This window comes from Triticum urartu, chromosome 6A (assembly GCF_056163025.1).
Source record: "Triticum urartu cultivar PI428250 chromosome 6A, HENAU_Tu73, whole genome shotgun sequence".
Classification (NCBI taxonomy): Eukaryota; Viridiplantae; Streptophyta; class Magnoliopsida; order Poales; family Poaceae; genus Triticum; species Triticum urartu.
This window is the reverse complement of record NC_141878.1, coordinates 42,028,819-42,050,577: the sequence shown is the minus strand read 5'-3', so window position 1 is coordinate 42,050,577 and position 21,759 is coordinate 42,028,819. Positions and strand designations below refer to the sequence as shown.

At 44.0% G+C, this 21,759-nt stretch overlaps 1 protein-coding gene and 1 pseudogene across 1 annotated transcript; both read left to right on the top strand.

The window, feature by feature from the left end:
- Positions 1–15,435: 15,435 nt before the first annotated feature.
- Positions 15,436–15,747, top strand: LOC147963705 (auxin-responsive protein SAUR71-like). Its single transcript, XM_087528409.1, has one exon. It carries the CDS (start codon positions 15,436–15,438, stop codon positions 15,745–15,747), a length of 312 nt encoding a protein of 103 aa, XP_087384535.1.
- A 3,190-nt stretch (positions 15,748–18,937) lies between these two features.
- On the top strand, positions 18,938–19,244 carry LOC147963704 (uncharacterized; annotated as a pseudogene).
- The last annotated feature ends 2,515 nt before the right edge of the window (positions 19,245–21,759 follow it).

Here is a 21,759-nt window from a genome sequence, read left to right as displayed (position 1 = left end):
TTGTGTTTTTTTATGACCTAGTGGCCAGTGCGTCCATCTTCCAATCTATTGTTCTCTCGGTTTAGATATGGTTTCTGGGCCGGTCTATTTAGGTATAGAGAAGGAACAATTCGTAGTGTTCTCCATATAGCTGATGGACAACGAATTCCGTCTTTTTTTCAGTGAGGTGGTTCTGTATATGCAGTTTTTGTTTGAAATTGAACTCGCTACTCTTTTACGTTGATTGTTTGACTTTGGTTTTGTTCTAGGTCGAACGTTTGTGTGTCCGCCTCCATGCAGATTCAAGGGTAGACTAGTATAGAAGGCGCGCGCACTCTCGCACAGGGTCACTGGTAGAAAAAGGGCTATAGTCCCGGTTCGTAAGGGCCTTTAGTCCCGGTTCCGGAACTGGGACTAAAGTGTCGGTACTAATACCTCCCCCCTTTAGTCCCAGTTCTAAGGCCCTCCACGTGGGCAGTGCGCAGAGCCCAGTCAGGAGACCCTTTGGTCCCGATTGGTGGCACCAACCGGGACCAATAGGCATCCACGCGTCAGCACTTCTGTGGCTGGGGTTTTATTTTTTTTGAAAGGGGGGGGGGGGGGGTTGGGGGTTTTGGGGGGTTAATTTTTAGGTGTTTCATATATTGTGTTAGTTATAATTAATAGAGAGAAGTGTCCTCTGTTATGTCCGTGTTTGGTCGACGCTACGTACTATGCATACGTATATAGAGAGGACTAGACACGCTAGCTAGCTAGTAAGCAAACGAAGGAAACAGAAGAGCGTCATGAACATATATGCATATATACAGAGAGAAGTGATATCGACCACCTCTCCTTCTCCGAGAGATTGGTCGAACAACAAGTTCTCGTATATCTATCTGACACTACCGGCTACATATATACAATAATTATCTCTTACAAATATAATCATACGAACTCAGGGTCCACATAGAATTCTCCGTCTTCAGGGATCACGTGGTCAAGAAAGAATGCCGCCAATTCCTCTTGAATTGCTCGCATGCGAGCTGGTGCTAGCAGTTCATCCCGCTTCCGAAACATCTAATTTGAAGAAGGGGGTCAATACATATATATATAAATGAATGAAACTCAACACAAATGATGGTAATAAAATAAAATTGTGAATGTTGTTATTTACGTACTTCATATTGTTCGTTAGAGTACCCGCCCCGCTCACAGGTCGTGTGGCGGATGGACTCGCAGATGTAGTATCCACAGAAATCATTCCCTTGTTCCTGCCACAACCACTTTACAAGAAATAGAGGTCAATCAAACTGATAAGCAAGAATGCTAAATGGTATTGATGAAACTAGCGCTTGAATCACTAGGAGATGCGCGGAACATGCTACTATAGTACTTACTTTCGGGTGTCTAAATTCCAGCTCCTTCGGCAGTCCCGGAACTGTTTTGGTGAATTTTCTCCAAACCCTGCCGGACAAAGAAAACAATTACTTGATATCAGGAAATGAACAAAGTTGCTGATATGGTGGATAATGATCGATTTAACTTACTTCTTGAGGATTTCAGTCATGTCCGCATACTCTTTGGGATCTTTTCGTTTAGAGTCCAAGACGGTTACTACTCCCTGCTCAAGTTTAATCTTTAGGAGAATATAGTGGAAACTGCACACACATGCATAACTCATGAATTACATTACTATAACCTTGACTAATATATAAGGGAAACCGAATACGCACAAGACAGTAACACTCACCTGAAGTTGTAAGGAAAGAGTATTATATCTTTGTTTTGATTTATTACGAACGATCGTAGCAAGCTGGCCTCGGTAGCTGCGGCATGAAGTTTAACCTGAGTTGCATCTATGAGATATGTGTTAATGAACCCAATATCACCGACTTGTCTTTTCTTCAATTCGGCGATCTTCAATCTGCATAATATAGTGAGGATGATTATAAATACATGCAATGAAAGAGCTAAGCTATATAGAGAAACTTAATGACAGAAGAGTACTACTTACGGACAGTAGCAGGCGACCGTTGTTTTATCGAGGGCCAATTGATTGAAAAACTGATAGAACTCCTCAAATGGAACAGGCAACAGATCAATTCCAACGAGGTCATGCTCCTTTTTAACTTTCACATACAAAGTACTCCTTCCCCCAGAGTCTCTGCAGATTTTCAAGTACCAATCATGCAATCTTCGCATCATCGTTGATAGAGATCTTTCATCTTTGACGAGAGGCTTCCCGTACTCGTATCTTTGTATCTGCACCTCCATGGGTTCATAATGTACTTCGTCGGGCAGGTAATCTGCAAGATTGCTATAACCGGGCACCATCCTCGGATCATTATCGACGTTGTGGCTAGGCACCTTGAGCGGGGGGCACGATTGCTTCGCTTGTTCGCCGAGCTGGGCAATTTGTTTCCCAGCTTGTCGTTCTTTCAGCCTTTGATCACTGACAGTACTTCCCGACCGCTCGGCTTCGGCAAATTCCTTTCCAATAATGCGGTCATAGTTTCCTTTCGGCGGATCAGACTTCGGTGGTTTTGTCAAGGCAGCCAGAGTGCGCTTCACTTTCACCCGATCTACCTTCTCCTCCGGAGGTGGATGTTTCTTTGCTTTCACCCCTTCAAAGAAGCTCCTCACTTCTTCTCGCGCGATCTCGGCGTTCTCCTCCAGGGTCCTCTCATATGGTAACTTCTCTGGAGTCTTCAGAGAAGGACCAAATCTGTATGTCCTCTCGCCTCTGGTTGTACTGCTAGACGCCGACCGAGCAGACGTAGCGGTTGTCTTCTTTACTTGCTTAAGAGGCGGAGGAGAAGGACTACGACGCGCCGGAGCAGCTGGAGCGGCGGCAGGTCTCTTCCACCCTTGCTGACGAGGCGGAGAAGGAGGAGGCTGGCTGCTCGGGCGCGTCGGCGCAGGCGGAGAAGGAGGCGGAGTGCCGCCGCGCGCCGGAGAAGGAGCCGGCCGTGGGCCCTGATCGTCACTCGCCGGAGGAGGAGACGGTGGAGGCGGAGTGCCCTGACTCGCCGGAGGAGGAGGAGGAGGCGGTGGCGTCCAGTTCGGAAGGTTGATGAGCTCCTTCCGCCATAGGCATGGAGTCTTCAGAGCAGACCCCAGCCGAGTCTCCCCTTCACCGGTAGGGTGGTCAAGCTGGAGGTCCTCAAATCCCTCCGTTATCTCATCCACCATCACCCTAGCATATCCTTCTGGAATCGACCGGCAGTGAAAAGTTGTGCCGGGTTCAGTAGGAAAAACAGAGCCAACAGCCGCCTTGACCTTCAAATTCATCCATTGCGTCATAAGGTGGCAATTTTGAGACTCCGTTATAGCATCCATGGGATAGCTGGCAGGAGCCGTCAAGGCATGCTCCGGCTGAAGCAGCTCGGTGGAAGCCACGCTGCTTCTGCGCTGAGATGGCGGGGTAGCTTCGGGGGAGGCTTCGGCAGTACGTTTGCTGCGATTTGCTTCTCGTTCCTCTATCGCGTCTACCCTTACTTGCAGCGCCTGCATTTGGGTCTGCTGCACTTTTTTCCTCCTCTCATGGGATTTGTAACCGCCTGCGTCCGGAAACCCAACCTTCCACGGAATGGAGCCTGGCGTGCCTCGTGTCCGTCCAGGGTGCTCAGGATTCCCGAGGGCCATTGTGAGCTCGCCGTTCTCTCTGTCTGGAAAGAACGTCCCTTCCTGTGCTGCTTCGATATACTGCTTAAGCTTACTGACTGGTATGTCCATTTGATCGTTCGTCCAAATGCACTTCCCTGTTACAGGGTCCAGTGTTCCGCCAGCCCCGAAGAACCAAGTCCGGCAACGGTCTGGCCAGTTAATTGTCTCTGGTTCGATCCCTTTATGAACCAGATCATTCTCAGTCTTGGACCACTTAGGCCGGGCTACGAGGTAGCCACCTGACCCCGTGCGATGGTGAAGCTTCTTCTTCACAGCATTTTGCTTGTTTGTCGCCGACATCTTCTTACTCTTTTCCGATGTCTTGTGGGCCACAAATGCGGGCCAATGATCTCTGATCTTCTCATATCTGCCCTTGAATTCTGGTGTCTCATTATTTTCGACAAACTTATTCAGCTCTTTCTTCCACCTCCTGAATAGTTCTGCCATCCTGTTCAGAGCAAAAGACTTGATTAATTTCTCTTTAACTGGGTTCTCTGTATTATCCTCAGGCGGTAGGGTGAAATTTGACTTCAGCTCAGTCCAAAGATCATTTTTCTGCATATCATTGACATAAGAGACCTCAGGGTCTTCTGTAGCCGGCTTAAACCATTGCTGGATGCTTATCGGGATCTTGTCCCTAACCAGAACCCCGCACTGAGCAACAAATGCGCTCTTTGTCCGGAGGGGTTCAATAGGTTGGCCGTCGGGCGCGATTGCTATGATCTCAAACTTTTCATCCGAGCTCAACTTTTTCTTCGGGCCTCGTCTCTTTACCGAAGTTGTGCTCGATCCGGAGGGCTAGAAAAAAGAACAAAGACTTAATTAATATGTGTACATACCAAAACAATGAATGCATCAATCAGCTAGTCAGCATAGGCTTAACTAATATATATACCTGGCCGGACTCGGTTCGGTCACCGGAGCCGTCATCACGGTCTCCTTCTTGCACCGGCATTGGGTCACCGGAGCCGTCCTCATGTTCTTCTTCTTGCACCGGCATTAGGTCACCGTAGCCAGCTTGTTCACCCTCTCCTTCCAGACCATCGGTTTCGTTGAGAAACAACGAGATGGCATCACTTCCTTCTGCGATTATGTCCCTCAACAACGCTTCTTTTGTTACTTCGTCTAGGGCGGTGTCCATAGTTTCTACAAATATTTACAACATGGCAATTATTATTCAAACATGACAGATGGATATATTAGTGCCAAACGTAGAACTAGCTACCTAATCATAGTAAGCTATCGGGAGGGGGTATATATCGACAACGACGACACTACATCTATGTCCCTCGACGACCCTCGTTCCCGATAAAAAAAAGAGGAAGAAGAAGAAAAATAAGAGGAGAAGAAAGAATAGAGGAGAAGTCTCCTCTATTCTTTCTTCTCCTCTTATTTTTCTTCTTCCTCTTCTTTTTTTATCCTCTTCTTCCTCTCATGTTCGATAGGATCGCCGAGGGGTCGGGAGGTTGCCTAGTGTCAAGGGATTCAACAAAACCATGTCTTCATCATTAGGCGAAAGTAACATGTGCAAGATGGTACGAAGCTCTTCAAAGTTGTTCTGGAACGGAGTCCCAGATAGGATAATTCGCTTTTTGGTACAAAGTTCAGCAAGAGCCTTCCGAATATCTCTATTTGGAAGGCCTTTGCTGAATTCGTACCAAAATGCGGATTATTCTATCCGGGACTCCATTCCAGAACAACTTTGCAGAACATCGTACCAACATGCCCTGGTTACTTCCGGCTAATGATGAAGGCATGGATTTCTTCAATACTTTGACACTAGGAAACCTCTCTCTACTTCCGGCTAATAAGAATAAGAAGAAGAAGAAGAAGAAGAAGAAGAAGAAGAAGAAGAAGAAGAAGAAGAAGAAGAAGAAGAAGAAGAAGAAGAAGAAGAAGAAGAAGAAGAAGAAGAAGAAGAAGAAGAAGAAGAAGAAGAAAAGAAGAAAAAAAAGAGGAGAAGAAGAAAGGAATAGTGGAGAAAAGAGAAAATAGAATATATTCTATTTTCTCTTCTTCTCCACTATTCCTTTCTTCTTCTCCTCTTCTTTTTCTTCTTTTTTCTTCTTCTTATTTATTTCTCCTCTTCTTTTCGGTAGAGGAAACCCTAAATAGCTAGCAAGTATCGTGGGTGTGAGATACATGTGGCCTTCGGTGTCGGACACTACATCCACGTCCCACAAGTTACGTGGGCGTCGAAGCCCGCGCCACTTGTGGGATGTGGATGTAGTGTCCGACACCGACGGTACATGTATCTCACACCAACGATACTTTCTATTTAGGGTTTCTCCTCTACCGCTCCTCGACCTCTCGACGACCCTCGTTCCCGATAAAATAAAGAGGAAGAAGAAGAAGAAAAAAGAAGAAAAGAAAGAATAGAGGAGAAGACTTCCTCTTCTTCCTCTCCTCTTCTTCTCCCTCTTCTTCCCCTTCTTCCTCACCTCTCTCATGAATGTCCGACGTTCTCGACCCCCCCCCCCCATGTGTCGAAGAAAAAAAAGAAGAAAAAAAAGAAGAGAAGAAGAAAGGAATAGAGGAGAAAAGAGAAAATAGAATATATATTCTAATTTTCTCTTCTTCTCCTCTATTCCTTTCTTCTTCTCCTCTTCCTTTTCTTCCTCTCCTCGTCTTCTCCTTCTTCTTCTCCTTCTTTCTCTACTTATTTTCCTTTTCCTTATTTTACTTTTTCCTCTCCACTAACATCATCATATATATGAAAAAATGCATATATGAAAAAAAAACATCATCATATATATCATCAACAGAAAAAAAACATCATCAACATCATCATATCATCAACAGGAAAAAAACATCATAAACATCATCATCTTATTTAGTTCTCTCGACCCCTCGTCCCTCTCTCATGTTGTCGGGGAGGGGCTATATCGACCTCTCCGCTCATGTTGAAATTATCGTGGAGGGGGTATATCGACCCCCACCCCCCTCATCATGCATATATAGCTACCACATACATATATACATTGAAAAAAATTACATATATGCAACAAAAACATTAATACACAAATGAACAAAAAAATACATATATGAACAAAAACATGCTGTGAACAAAAACATTAATGTAATAAATCTAATAAGAAATTAATCTAATAAAAAACATTCTTTGAGCCAGATGGGCGCGGCGGCTCACAGCGGGGGCTCTGGCGATGGCGACGGCGGGGGAGGCAGGGGCGATGATGGCGACGGCGTCGGCGGGCGGGGGCGGGCCGCGGGGCAGGGGCCGGCGCGGCGACGACGTGGTCGGCGGCAGGGGCGGCGCGACGACGGCACCGGAGGCAGGGGCGGCGCGGCGACGGCGTCGGAGGTAGGGGCGGCACGGCGACGGCGTCGGGGGCAGGGCGGCGCGGCGACGGCGTCGGAGGCAGGGGCGATGATGGCGACGGCGACGAGGAGCAGCGCTGGGGCGTCGGGCACGAACTGACGGTGAAGTTGTAAAATTTTCACAAGTCCAGCTTATATACCAAAAGCATTGGTCCCGGTTGGTGCTACGACCCGGGACTAATGCACCCTTTAGTCCCGGTTGGTGCCACCAACCGGGACCAAAGGCCAATTTTCGGCAGCCCAAAGGGCGGGAAGCGGCGGCCTTTGGTCCCGGTTGGTGGCACCAACCGGGACTAAAGGGGGGCATTCGTCACGGTTGGTGCCACGAACCGGGACCAATGCCCCCTTTAGTCCCGGTTGGTGCCACCAACCGGGACCAATGCCCTTTGCTGCCCCGAGCCCAAAAGTTTAGTCCCACATCACTAGCTGAAGGGCGCCGGCACTGGTTTATAAGCGCTGGTGTTCCTACCCATTCGAGCTCCTCTCTAATGCAGGCTTTCGGGCCTAAACTTGCTACTGCCTGTGGGCCTATTGGGCCTTCTGCGGGCCTGAATCCTGGCCCATGTAGGGTTTCTAGTCGTATTCAGGCCATGGAGGCCCAGTAGGAGGCATTTTTTTGGTTTTTTCTTTTTTATTTCTATATTTTTTTGGTTTTTTATTTTTTTATTTCTACTTAAAACTAAATACTTACAGTTTTTTAGTGATTTCTTTTTGCTTTTAGGTCACAAAAATTATAAACTTTCTGTTAGTGCCATTAGTTTTAAATTTTAAATAGTTTAAATTTGAATTTTTAAAAATTTGTGTGAATCACTAGTTTATGAATAACTTTACTATAAAAATAGAATTGTTTTCTATTTATTTTTTATTTCTACTTACAACTAAATACTTACAGTTTTTTAGTGATTTCTTTTTGCTTTTAGGTCACAAAAATTATAAACTTTCTGTTAGTGCCATTAGTTTTAAATTTTAAATAGTTTAAATCTGAATTTTTAAAAATTTGTGTGAATCACTAGTTTATGAATAACTTTACTATAAAAATAGAATTTTTTTTCTATTAATTTTTTATTTCTACTTACAACTAAATACTTACAGTTTTCTAGTGATTTCTTTTTGCTTTTAGGTCACAAAAATTATAAACTTTCTGTTAGTGCCATTAGTTTTAAATTTTAAATAGTTCAAATTTGAATTTTTAAAAATTTGTGTGAATCACTAGTTTATGGATAACTTTACTATAAAATTAGAAATTTTTTCTTCTTTGCTATTTATTTTTTATTTATACTTACAATTAAATACTTATAGTTTGATTTTAGGTCACAAAATTATATTCTTTTTGCTATTGAAGAATATTATAGTTTTATTTTAGTTGATCATAACATAATATTTTAATTGATTGTTTTTATTTTCATAAAAGTTTTGTAGTTTATTCTGTTTGCTATTAATTCATTCTGTGAGCTAAATGACTCTGAAATTGGAAAGCATTTCAAAATGAACTCTGAAAAGGTTGAAAGTTGGCATGGTATCATCATTTCACCCACATAGTTTGTTCCAAAAAGTAGAGAGGGTTACGACAAAAACTTGATGCACTTCGTGTACAAAATGGACAATCACTTTCGAAGTATCAAAGTTTCAAACCATAAGACATGAAAGCATTTCAAATGAACTCTGAAAAAGTTGAAAGTTGGGATGGTATCATAATTTCACCCACATAGCATGTGCATGTACAAAACGGACAATGGTAGCATGTTCGTCTGTTACAAATTTGGCATGGTATCATCATAATAGTTGCGGGAGAAAGTCTTCACTTTTTCTTCGCTTGTGTCATTTGCTTATTGCGCCGTAACCATGGATAATCTTCATTGTTTATCAGGATGCTTGGGTCAGCCTTGACATTGAAGGGAGGAATTTCATGAAACTTTTCATAATCTTCAGACATGTCTGTCTTGCCGTCCACTCCCAGGATGTCCCTTTTTCCTGAAAGAACTATGTGGCGCTTTGGCTCATCGTATGATGTATTCGCTTCCTTATCTTATCTTTTTCTCGGTTTGGTAGACATGTCCTTCACATAGATAACCTGTGCCACACCATAACCTGGATCGATCACCTTCTGAGAGATTGCATTGAGGAATGCACATAGCTTCACAATGGCTAATCGGACGTTTTCCGGTAGAAGCCCCCTCAATGCAACCAGAAGCAGTTGCGTCATAATCACGTGGCAGTCATGAGACTTTAGGTTCTGAAACTTTTTCTCTGGCATATTTATTATTCCCTTTATATTCGACGAGAAGCCATTCGTGACCTTCATACTGAGCAGGCATTCAAAGAAGATTTCTTTCTCTTCTTTCGTAAGAGCGTAGCTGGCAGGACCTTTATACTGCTTCGGAGGCATGCCGTCTTTTTCGTGCAAATGTTGCAGGTCCTCTCGTGCCTCAGGTGTATCTTTTGTCTTCCCATACACGCCCAAGAAGCCTAGCAGGTTCACGCAAAGGTTCTTCGTCACGTGCATCACGTCGATTGAGGAGCGGACCTCTAGGTCTTTCCAGTAGGGTAGGTCCCAGAATATAGATTTCTTCTTCCACATGGGTGCGTGTCCCTCAGCATCATTCGGAACAGCTAGTCCACCGGGACCCTTTCCAAAGATTACGTAGTGTAAGTCATTGACCATAGCAAGCACGTGATCACCGGTGCGCATGGCGGGCTTCTTCCGGTGATCTGCCTCGCCTTTGAAATGCTTGCCTTTCTTTCGACATTGATGGTTGGTCGGAAGAAATCGACGATGGCCCAGGTACACATTCTTCCTGCATTTGTCGAGGTATATACTTTCAGTGTCATCTAAACAGTGCGTGCATGCGTGGTATCCTTTGTTTGTCTGTCCTGAAAGGTTACTGAGAGCGGGCCAATCGTTGATGGTCACGAACAGAAACGCCTTAAGGTTAAATTCCTCCTGTCTGTGCTCATCCCACGTACGTACACCGTTTCCATTCCACAGCTATAAAAGTTCTTCAACTAATGGCCTTAGGTACACATCAATTTCGTTGCCGGGTTGCTTAGGGCCTTGGATGAGAACTGGCATCATAATGAACTTCCGCTTCATGCACATCCAAGGAGGAAGGTTATACATACATAGAGTCACGGGACAGGTGCTGTGATTGCTGCTCTGCTCCCCGAAAGGATTAATGCCATCCGCGCTTAAAGCAAACCATACATTCCTTGGGTCCTTTGCAAACTCATCCCAGTACTTTCTCTCGATTTTTCTCCACTGCGACCCGTCAGCGGGTGCTCTCAACTTCCCATCTTTCTTTTGGTTCTCACTGTGCCATCGCATCAACTTGGCATGCTCTTCGTTTCTAAACAGACGTTTCAACCGTGGTATTATAGGAGCATACCACATCACCTTCGCAGGAACCCTCTTCCTGAGGGGCTCGCCGTCAACATCACCAGGGTCATCTCGTCTGATCTTATACCGGGCATGCGTTCAGATCCTTGTATGCACCGCGGTAGAGGATGCAGTCATTAGGGCATGCATGTATCTTCTCCACCTCCAATCCTAGAGGGCATACGACCTTCTTTGCTGCGTATGTACTGTCGGGCAATTTGTTATCCTTTGGAAGCTTCTTCTTCAATATTTTTAGTAGCTTCTCAAATCCTTTGTCAGCCATAGCATTCTCTGCCTTCCACTGCAGCAATTCCAGTACGGTACCGAGCTTTGTGTTGCCATCTTCGCAATTGGGGTATAACCCTTTTTTGTGATCCTCTAACATGCGATCGAACTTCAGCTTCTCCTTTTGACTAATGCATTGCGTCCTTGCATCGACAATGACCCGGCGGAGATCATCATCATCGGGCACATCGTCTGGTTCCTCTTGATCTTCAGCAGCTTCACCCGTGGCAGCATCATTGGGCACATCGTCTGGTTCCTCTTGATCTTCACCAGCTCCCCCCGTTGCAGCATCACCGTATTCAGGGGGCACATAGTTGTCATCGTACTCTTCTTCTTCGCCGTCTTCCATCATAACCCCTATTTCTCCGTGCCTCGTCCAAACATTATAGTGTGGCATGAAACCCTTGTAAAGTAGGTGGGAGTGAAGGATTTTCCGGTTAGAGTAAGACCTCGTATTCCCACATTCAGTGCATGGACGACACATAAAACCATTCTGCTTGTTTGCCTCAGCCGCATCGAGAAACTCATGCACGCCCTTAATGTACTCGCGGGTGTGTCTGTCACCGTACATCCATTGCCGGTTCATCTGCGTGCATTATATATAATTAAGTGTCCAAATTAATAGAAGTTCATCATCACATTAAAACCAAAGTGCATACATAGTTCTCATCTAAGAACATATAGCTCTCCAGAGCATCTAATTAATTAAACCATACATTGAAACTATGTAAAACATTTCAATGCGAAAACAAATGCGATCATAATCGCAACCAAGGTAACAATTGATCCAACGGCATAATGATACCAAGCCTCGGTATGAATGGCATATTTTCTAATCTTTCTAATCTTCAAGCGCATTGCATCCATCTTGATCTTGTGATCATCGACGACATCCGCAACATGCAACTCCAATATCATCTTCTCCTCCTCAATTTTTTTTATTTTTTCCTTCGACAAATTGTTTTCTTCTTCAACTAAATTTAACCTCTCGACAATAGGGTCGCTTGGCATTTCCGATTCACATACATGCTAGATAAATAAAATCTATGTCACGTTGGTCGGCATAATTTTCATAAACAATAAATGAACCAATAGTTATAAAGATAATATACATACCAAATCCGAATCATAGACAGGACGAGGGCCGACGGGGGCGGATACCAAAACCATCGCACTATATAAGATGCAATAATAAATGTAAGAAAATGATACAAGTATCTATCTAAACATACAAGTAAGAATATTTTTCCTTTCAGAAAGAAGATAAGAACAAGAGGCTCACCACGGTGGTGTCGGTGATGAGATCGGCGCGGGTGATCGACGGCGGTGAAGACGGGGACGGGGCGTGACGGACCGCTAAATCTAAACAAATCTCAAGGAAAATGGAGCTTGGAGGTCGAGCTTCGAGAGGAGAAAGCTTAAGTAGTGTGGCTCGGACATTCCATCGAACACCTCATGTGCATAGGAGGTGAGCTAGAGCACCACAAAGCCCTCTCCCCCTCGGCCAGAAAAAACAGAGCACTGTGCTCTGCTCTTGCGCGAGGGGGTATATATAGGCACCTCATTGGTCCCGGTTGGTGGCATGAACCGGGACTAAAGGGGAGCCTTTTGTCCCGGTTCAAGCCACCAACCGGGACCAATGGTGGTGGGCCAGGAGCGAGGCCCATTGGTCCCGGTTCGTCCCACCAACCGGGATCAAAAGGTCCAGACGAACCGGGACCAATGGCCCACGTGGCCCGGCCGGCCCCTTGGGCTCACGAACCGGGACCAATGCCCACATTGGTCCCGGTTCTACACTGAACCGGGACTAATGGGCTGAGCCGGCCTGGACCATAGCCCTGTTTTCTACTAGTGGGTGTCTCTGACAGTTTGGAGCCACCGGTATTAAATAAAACGTTTGCAAAGAGCATACAGATGAGATGCAATATGTGTCGTTAGGAACGAGAACATAACTGAAACTGGCATACAAATGGGTGTGAGAACAATACACTGCCAACCACAACAAATAGTGCTAAAACAAATTAATTCTAAAATATAACTTTTGACAAGCATTGGCGGTTTGGCGGAGGCAACGCTTACATAGCATGCACAGTTCAGTTGTGTGCGCTTGCATGCCCCATGGCCAACTTTCTGTCGTAGTTGTAGTCTTGTAGATCCACTCTGCTAAAACCTTTCCATGAGGTCGACACCTCCCTCTAGCAGCTGCAGCATCTCTGCCTCTTGTATGGTATCACGCCAGGCACCGTTAGAGCACTCGGGTCAAGACCAAACCTAGGACACTTTTGGACCTCACCCTTAGGGGACAGTTCATTGTACCGCCGTCACACTCATTGTTATGGCCAACACTGACTTCACACATGTTCCCTCATCTGGGTTAGCCCTTTTTCTTCTTATTTTCTATTCATCACGTTGCTTTTAGTTATTTTGTCATATGAAACTAATGATTAGTTTGGCCAGTTTGTGTCAATGAAGCCCGTCACTGGCCATTTTTTAAGGGAATAAAATGACCATTATGGATGTGCATTGTTTAAAATCACAAAATTCCAAAAGGAAAATAGAGTTTTTGGACGTTTTAGACGCTTTTAGGGCTTAGATTTTAGAGTTTAGGGTTAGGTTTTATGGTTTGAACCTTTAGTGTTTACTGTTTAGAATAGAGTTTCGAACGTTTTAAGTCCCGGGTTTAGGGTTTAGGACAATTTTTTAAAATCACAAAATTCCAAAGGGAAAATAGAGTTTTTGGACGTTTTAGACGTTTTACGGTTTAGGGCTAGGGTTTAGATTTCCAAGTTTAGGGTTAGGTTTTAGGGTTTGAACCTTGAGTGTTTACTGTTTAGAATAGAGTTTCGGACGTTTTATGTCCCGGGTTTAGGGTTTTCAGAGTTCATTTGTAGTGCCTTTTAATTTCAGGCTAATTTAGCTCAAAGAATCATTAAATGCATGAACAAATAGCAAATGAAGTCAAAAAAGGGTTGAAATTTAAGGATGTGGCTTTGAATGGTTTATATTGAACACACAAAAATTCTTCAGTTAATATAAGTTTGAAAAAATGAAATGTGGTCAAACTCTGGTCAAATAGTGGTCAAACTACTTATTTAGTAAATATTAGTGTTACTAAATAATTATTGTTTTTTAGAATAATAATCTCAAACTTAAATGGTGAAGGGTGTGACATCATGGTCACATTTTTCTGATAATAATGGATATATTATATGTCCAATTTCGATTTACAGATTTAAGGATATTAAATGAATAAATGGCATAATAATAATAATAATATTATTATTACTTATTTTATTTTCATTGAAATTCAATATTAGTATTACTTATTTTATTTTGAACTTTTTGTATTATTTGGGATTTTTATTTTTGAGAATTTTTTATTTTTTTGTAATTCTTCCTTTTTTGAAGTATTTTTGAGTTTTTTAATTAATCATTGTTGTTTGTTATCGTTGTTGTTTATTTTAATAATTGTTTGGAATTCAAAAAATTAAATCATGTGACATCAAGACCTAAGGGTTAACAGGATTGATAGCTTACTATTGTCAGGAAAACAACAAGTGCAGACTTGGAAACTAGGGGAGATAGAACCTGAAAGTTAAGCATGCTCGGGTTGGAGTACTGAGAGGATGGGTGGCTGACCAGGAAGTTAGACAATTTGAATTGAGTGTTGATTAGAGATTGGAGATTAAATTCTGAAGCAGTGAGGAGGGTGATTAGAGATTAAATTGTCAAATAATTTAAAGATTTGGAAATCAAAAGAAAATTAAAAACAAATCAGCCCGGCCACGTGAAGGGCCTTTAGTTAACATAATTCAAAATTTCGTGCTTTTCGTGAAAGCAAAAAAAAAATCATGAAAAAAATCATGATTTCTTTCCTTTCTGTGCTTCTCGCAGAGGCAAATCTATGCACTCGTGGCAAATCTGCGCCTCCACGAGTGCCTCTCATGGAAGAAAAAAATTGGCGCAAAAAGATATTTATTTATTTTTCTGAGAATAACAGTTGTGCTTCTCATGAAAAAAAAATCGTGCAAAAACTAATTCATGAATTTTTTTTCTCCAAAACATAGAAAAACCAGACATAAACCAAAATCCAATCTAAAACCCAAAAAGACAAATAAAAAATTCGAGACGGAGCACCGACACGCGACACGTGGAGTTAACCAGACGCACCACTTGACGCTCTCTAAACCCATAAAAATGACCCTTACGGAGGCTCCCGCAAAAGATCCCCTTTAGTTAGTTCCCTCGGCCGAGCAGGGTCATCCCAAAGGCACAAACAAGTAAATAAGACCTACTCGGCTCGGCCTCTTTACTTGTTGGGCCGAGCCGAGCCCAAAAGCCCGTCCCGCTCGTCGAGCCTTATCACAGGTCAAGATCTGCACCTAGCACAAAGCCGTATGGCCATCCCTAAAAAAAACATATGGCCCCCGCGAATTAACCCATTTCTTGGTTTCCCTTGACAGGGACCATTTGTGAATTATTTGGCCAATCCCTACACCGGGTTATGAGACCCCATCGTCCACGCACGCAGTCAGCGTCACCCCGCCTTGTCACATAGTCTACGCTACTCATCTGAACCCCTTTCCAAACTCACTGCAAGATCTTGGCGTCGCTTTTCCGAAATCAACCGTACCACATCCTGATCGATTAACCCGGGACGATCTTCCTCTCTCACACTATAAAAGCATATGCAATGGGTCTCTCCAGCAATCATCAGAGCATCACCACACCACCAACGACTATCATCAAACCATTAGCACCTTCAGTTCCGTGCTAGCTACCTACGCAACACCCACTGAACAGCAGCAGCAATGGCCGCCTGGAGAAGGAAGGAGACGGCCGAAGCATACTACCTCGCGGCCGATGACGGCGACAGAGGAAAGAAGGTCCCGAATGGGTACGTCCCGCTGGCGCTGGTGGGCGAGGAGGGGAACGGCGACGAGCGGGTGCTGGTGCGCGTCGGCGCGCTCAAGGAGCCGTGCATGGCGGCGCTGCTGGAGATGGCCGCGCAGCAGTTCGGGTACGGCCAGCCCGGCGTCCTGAGGATCCCCTGTGACGCACAGCAGTTCCAACGGATGGTCGCGGCCATGTGCAGCAAAGAGCAAAGCCACATAGCCAAGTGATTGTGTTTTTTTTATGACCTAGTGCGCCCATCTTCCAATCTATGGTTTTCTCGGTTTATCGATAGGTGAATACTGAGTAGTGATATGCTTTTGGGGCCGGTTAATTTAGTTAGAGAAGGAACAATTCGTAGTGTTCCTCATATAGCTGATCGACAACGAATTCGGTCTTTCAGTGAGGTGGTTCTGTATATGCTGTTTTGGTTGAACTGAACTCAATATTTTTTCACATTGATTGCTTGACTTTGGTCTTTCATCTGCGTCCGTCCGAGCTGCGCACCCGAGGGAGCCGCCGCCGTGCTGCGCGTCGGCTAAACATGTGTGCTCCTATCTGAACATGGGAGCGGTTGCGCGCGCCCGAATTTGCAACTTCAATTTGCTACCAACTGAATAGTGCTTCTGTCAATTTGGTTTTTCAGAGACCTGTTCGTGCAGTGCAAATAAACATTTGTTCAGGCAGCTATTTCAATTTTTCTCTGGTGGCGTGTTCCTGCTCCTTCTCTGTACTTCTTCGTACAGTGCAAATCAACAGTTGCCACTTAACGCCCAAATTGACAACTAAATTCAGTTTCAACAGATAAATCGGAATCGACAGTAGATGCAGTTTGGGTCAAGTAGGGAGCAGTGAGATGCCCCATTATAGGGCAAATGTTGGAGATGACACTTGCTCGTGCCAAAAAAATAATCTGTTTTGGTGCCCAATTTTTTTTTATAACACCTACTTTTTGCATCATAAAATAGGGCAACTATTGGAGATGCTTTTATAGGCCTCGCGCTTATGGGACAGTTCATTGTGCTGCCTCATCCGGGTTAGCCTTTCTCTTCTTGTTTTCTAATTATCACGTTGCTTTTAGTTATCTTGCTATATGAAACTACTCCCCGTGTTCCTTAATATAAGACCTTTTAGAGATTTCAATATGGACTATATAAAATGATTGAATCTACACTTTAAAATAGGTCTATATGCATCTTTATGTAGTTCTTATTGAAATCTCTAAAAAAAGACTTATATTTAGTTTGCCTAGCTTGTGTCAATAGAGCCTGTCAGTGGCCATTTTTTAGGGAAAAATAACCATTTTGGATCCACGTTGTTTGTCTAGCGTCGTCTATGACATCCTTTGCTTGATCAATTGTCGGTTGCTGGAGATGGGACAAGTGCACATATCTAACCTTCTCTTTATTTTGGATACTTCTTTTCTTTATGGATCATATGAGTGGTTTTTCGTTGTAGCCTGAATGTCAGAGGACCTTTCTTGGTTCATCCATATTGAGTTGTGTGATCATGCCATTGTGGTAGTTATATGATTTCGACGTTGTTTGCATTCTTAGGTATTTTTACACTTCCACTGAAATTTTCATAAACCTTAGTTCGTGGGCTTCATGACTGGAGTGTCTAATGGGAAAAAACTTTCTTCTAGTTAGGGTAGGGCTAGAGGGGACTACCACCCAAATTTAGAGACAGAGCACCAATGCCCCCCCCCCCCCCCCCCATTGTATAAATGTTTATATTCAAGCACAAATACCATATACGGCTTAGACAATTGTACGAGTACATAAATCAGAAGTATCATCAGTTACTTGTTATACCATCTTTTTGTTCAAGGTTGATCCATCTATTTGTTCTCGATCATCGACAACGAGCTGTAGATCGTCACTAACCTGAGTGCCATCGACACACAGATCGTCGATGAGGAGCCGCGGATCATCGACGAGGAGCTGAAGTGTTCGATTCTCCAGTTAACGGGCGGCCAAGATTGATGAGCACGGGAAGATCCAACAGCTTGGGATGCTCGTCTTTGAATGAACTGTTATTTACTTTTACCGCACCATTTCAATTGTCGCCCTGTTCCTTTTATTATTGTTCTCCGCTGGCAATATAAAGCCCTCTGCTTACCTATAAGTGGGATGGAATTCCTGTGAGTGCTTTGCTCCAAACACTTTACAGTTCCTCTTAAAGAGAATATGACAATTTGCAGGTAGTGTAGATCTAGGAATCCTCTTAAAGAGAGTATGACAATTTGCAAACAGTTTACATCTAGGAAGAATGAGGCGGAAAGACTTGATGTGTTGATGGAATAATATAATCAGTAAATGGTAATTCCAAAGTTCTCCCAAAATAAGGTCAAAAGAAATTGTGTAGTGTACCTGTAATGTTCAAGTAAGTGTCTCAAAAGATGACAGTTCACTCCGAATTGTGTATTTGATGGAGCAGTCAAATCTAGGCTTCAAATTACAAGTACAGAATTTGTTGTTGGCTTGCAAACTCACATTCTTTTTTAAAAATTCCATGAGAATCCTAAAGTTCATACATGAGAATCCTAAGGTGACATGGGGATCGTTGGTTAGGCGTGGTTTTTGAAACATATAAGTAAAGGTAGATTAATCTTAACCATCTAGTATTTCATTTTCTATTATGGAACTGGTTAGATAGCAATGGGAGCCTATCCTGTACCGAAAGCTCCTTTTGATTAAGAACATTGTTGAAACTATTTAGACTAAATATAGCCTGAACCATCCTAAAAATCCCTCGAAGGAGATAATAAAGAACCCAAAGCAGATGGTATACTACTGCAAGGGTGGTCTTAAGAATCCAAAAGAGGTTGCTCAGAAGAGATAGATGTATCCCAACCTCTATTATTCAGGCGTAAAGACTTCTTTTACACGAGAGGAAAAAGTGACTACAAATTACCCTTTTTGTTTGTGAATCCCTGTTTCCTTTGAGCGCACGCCCATTATGTTTACGTAGCGATCAAATCATAGTTTTAAATAGCCGGCTATAGCCCCGTTATAGCCTTGCTATAGCCTTTGCAGCAGGGTGCCGCTAAATGGTCTCATGTACAAATAGCTCGCTATAGCTCCGCTATAGCTGATTCTGAGGTCTACCGCTATTTGGCATAGCCCGCTATTTAAAACATTGGATCAAATCAAGGAAATCGATCGAACTATCCCAGTATCGTGCCAAGACAAATCATGATATTCACCAACTTGGATTTGGTTCTCTCGTGTAAATCGCGGGCTGCAGAGATGAGAACCATGAAAGGCGAGATCCAGAATAAGAAAACAGGAACCGAGGAAGAGGAAACCACAAGAGTGAAGACTAGTAGAGTCTGGTCTTTTGTCATTCTTTGCTGATTTTTCTCTCAATGATTCCTTCGAATTTGCTGACGAAATATTACTATCATGATCAAAGCATATGCAGAACAGAACGGCAGCAACAGCCGCCTGGAGAAGGAAGGAGACAGTCGAAGCATACTTCCTCGCGGCTGATGCTGGCGATAGTGGAAAGGTATCGAAGGGGTACCTCCCGCTAGCGCTGGTGGGCGAGGATGCGGACAGCGCATCGGGGCGCTGGTGCGCATCGGGGTGCTCAAAGAGCGCTGGAGATGGTCGCGCAATAGTTCGGCTACAACCAGCCCGGCGTCCTCAGGATGCCCTACGATGGCCGGCAGTTCCAGCGCATGGTCATCGTCATGTGCAGCAGGAGCGAAGCGTGGCAGTAGGTGATTATGATTCTTTTATATATGAACTGGTGCACCTATCTTTCAATCTATGGTTTTCGTTGGTTCTTTCGGTTTATTGATAAGGGAATAGTGTGATATGCTTTCTGGGCATGTTTATTTAGTTAGACTAGCACATATGCCCGTGCATGCAACGGAGAGAAAAATTTGACTTTGGGGTTCCGCATTCATCGACTCTATGTTATATACTCCCTCTGCCCTAGTATTTTCACGTGATACTCCCTCTGTTTGGTATTTTATTAGGCCGGGGCTTGGCGTATTTTCTGAGGTCATCGGAACTTATATATGGAACTTATATATGTACTCCAGTTTTATATAATTAGGCCTAGCCCGTTCAATTTTTTTTTTCCATTTCCCCGCATTCTTATTTTTTGGGTGGGTCTTCGACGCTTATGCTATACTCCCTCTGTTCGTAATTTGGCTGGGGCTTGATCGTGTCAGTATTTTCTGCATAAATCATTCGAACTTGTACTCTAGTTCAATATTACCCGTACTCCCTCCTGGATTCAGTCATGTTTCAACATGGGACTTTCGTTGATTTCTTCTTGCTCATATGTAAGAGTCCATACAACGGTGCATTCAATCCCTATAGGGATGAATATGACTCCTACCCTTTGTCTATTGGCGTATTGGCAGCTTATTAGCTTTAATTAGTGGTCGTATTTAAATTGCTTGATTCAGGTCTAAGGGAGTGAGGTGGTATAAAGTAATTGACGGGTGAATCATTTGTGAAACAGAATTGAGAGATAGCTCAGATGTTCCCACCCTTTGTGACCGGAAGGGAGGTCAAGGGTTTGATCCCCCATGTTGACAACTATAATCTTGTGTACATCCGGTATGCATGGGCCGCCGCGTGTGCGATTTGAATCGTCCACTGCTATAGCTGGGCCGGATGCATAGGCCGCCGTTGTAGCTGGGCCGCATGTGCTTGACAACGCAGCTGATCTTTTAGTACCAAATCATTTGTAAAAACATAATGTAGGATAAGATAAGGCATCGAAACCAATAAAATCACCTAAGCCGGACGAAAGCAAGAACATAACCTTGTTTTATTAGTAGGTATAGATAAGGAACAATTCGAGTGTTCTCCATATATAGCTGATGGACAACAAATTTGGTCCTTTAGTGAGGTGGTTCTGTATATGCCGTTTTTGTTTGAATTGAGCTCAATATTCTTTTACATTGATTGCTTCAAATGTTGTTGTGTCTGTCTCTGTGCACATTCAACGCTACACTAGTATAGAAGGCACGCACACCTGCAGACTGCAGGGAGTCTGTCATTTTGGAGCTACTGCCTACCGATGCCGAATAAAAACGTTTACAAAGACGATACATATGGAGGCAATACAAATCTTTAGGAATAGGACAAAAAAATAGGATTTTTAAACCATATCTCGGATTTAAAAAGTAAATTCTGTCACCTGGTCGTTCCCGTTGCAGGCGAAGAGTCACTCTTCGCTCCTTTGGCGGACGGACAGCCGCTTTTTGTTCTGATTGCGCAGAAAGAGATGCCTTCGTTCTGGTGGAGGGTGAAGAGGACCTCTTTGTTCCCTGGGCAATGAAAAAAAGTTGTCCCTGTAATGTGAACAAGCAAACTCATAGATGATCATCCCCGCTGCATTGAAGATCCCTGGCCGAACCGTCCCACCACCAGGACCGCATCAATGAGGAGAATCCAACAAAAGCTTGAACCATGCATTGTGGAGAATAAATTTTGCCGTTCAATCTACACCGACCAGCGCAGGTCTTGCCATGTTCAGTTTTTTGCTAGGATTTGTCATGCTTGCTAAAGAAAATTGCCATTCCGACGACAACATAATTTTCCATAAAAACACTTGCTTTGTCATGCTTAAAAATGCGACACCCGATTTATAGCGAAATCCATATACATAATTGAGCGTTGGACTGGACAAGCACACAATACTTGGGAGTTGGCCAAGAAGTTTCGAGCCTGTTCGGTACTCCACCGGCTCCACGAAATGCTACGCTCCGACTCCTCCAAGCGAGCTCCAGCTCCTCCATCGATCGTGGGAGCGAGGAAACTGTTCGGCCTGTTCGCTCCGCTCCAGTTTATGAGATGGGCCGAAAGCCCAGTCTGGCCTAGGCCCCATACGGAGGGGACGTGGTAGGACAGAAAAGGCACCAGAGACATAACGTGAACGAAGTGGTATGCCACTTATCGGTGGCAGTGTGCTGTAAATTTGACGAACTCCTTCGTTTCCAGGATCTACGGAGCAGCTCATTCCCAACTCTGCGATTTTCATCTGCAGATCGCTCCGCTCCGCTCCGTCGACTCCAAAGAGTTGCCGCGTTCGGATCAGCTCCGCCAGCTCCCAGAGCAGAGTTGTGGAGTGGAGTGAATCCGAACGGGCCCTTCCTTTCCGGTTAAGAATTGGCGGTATTCATCGTGTCTTTGTGGTAACTTAACAAGTACCAACCACCGTATGGGCATTCCATGTCACAACTTGAGGCCCAACCAAATCCAGCTAGAACCGCA

What these genes read in the sequence shown, in the direction of transcription:
- LOC147963705 (XM_087528409.1), top strand. Translation starts at nt 15,436, where the DNA reads ATGGCCGCCTGGAGAAGGAAGGAGACGGCCGAAGCATACTACCTCGCG.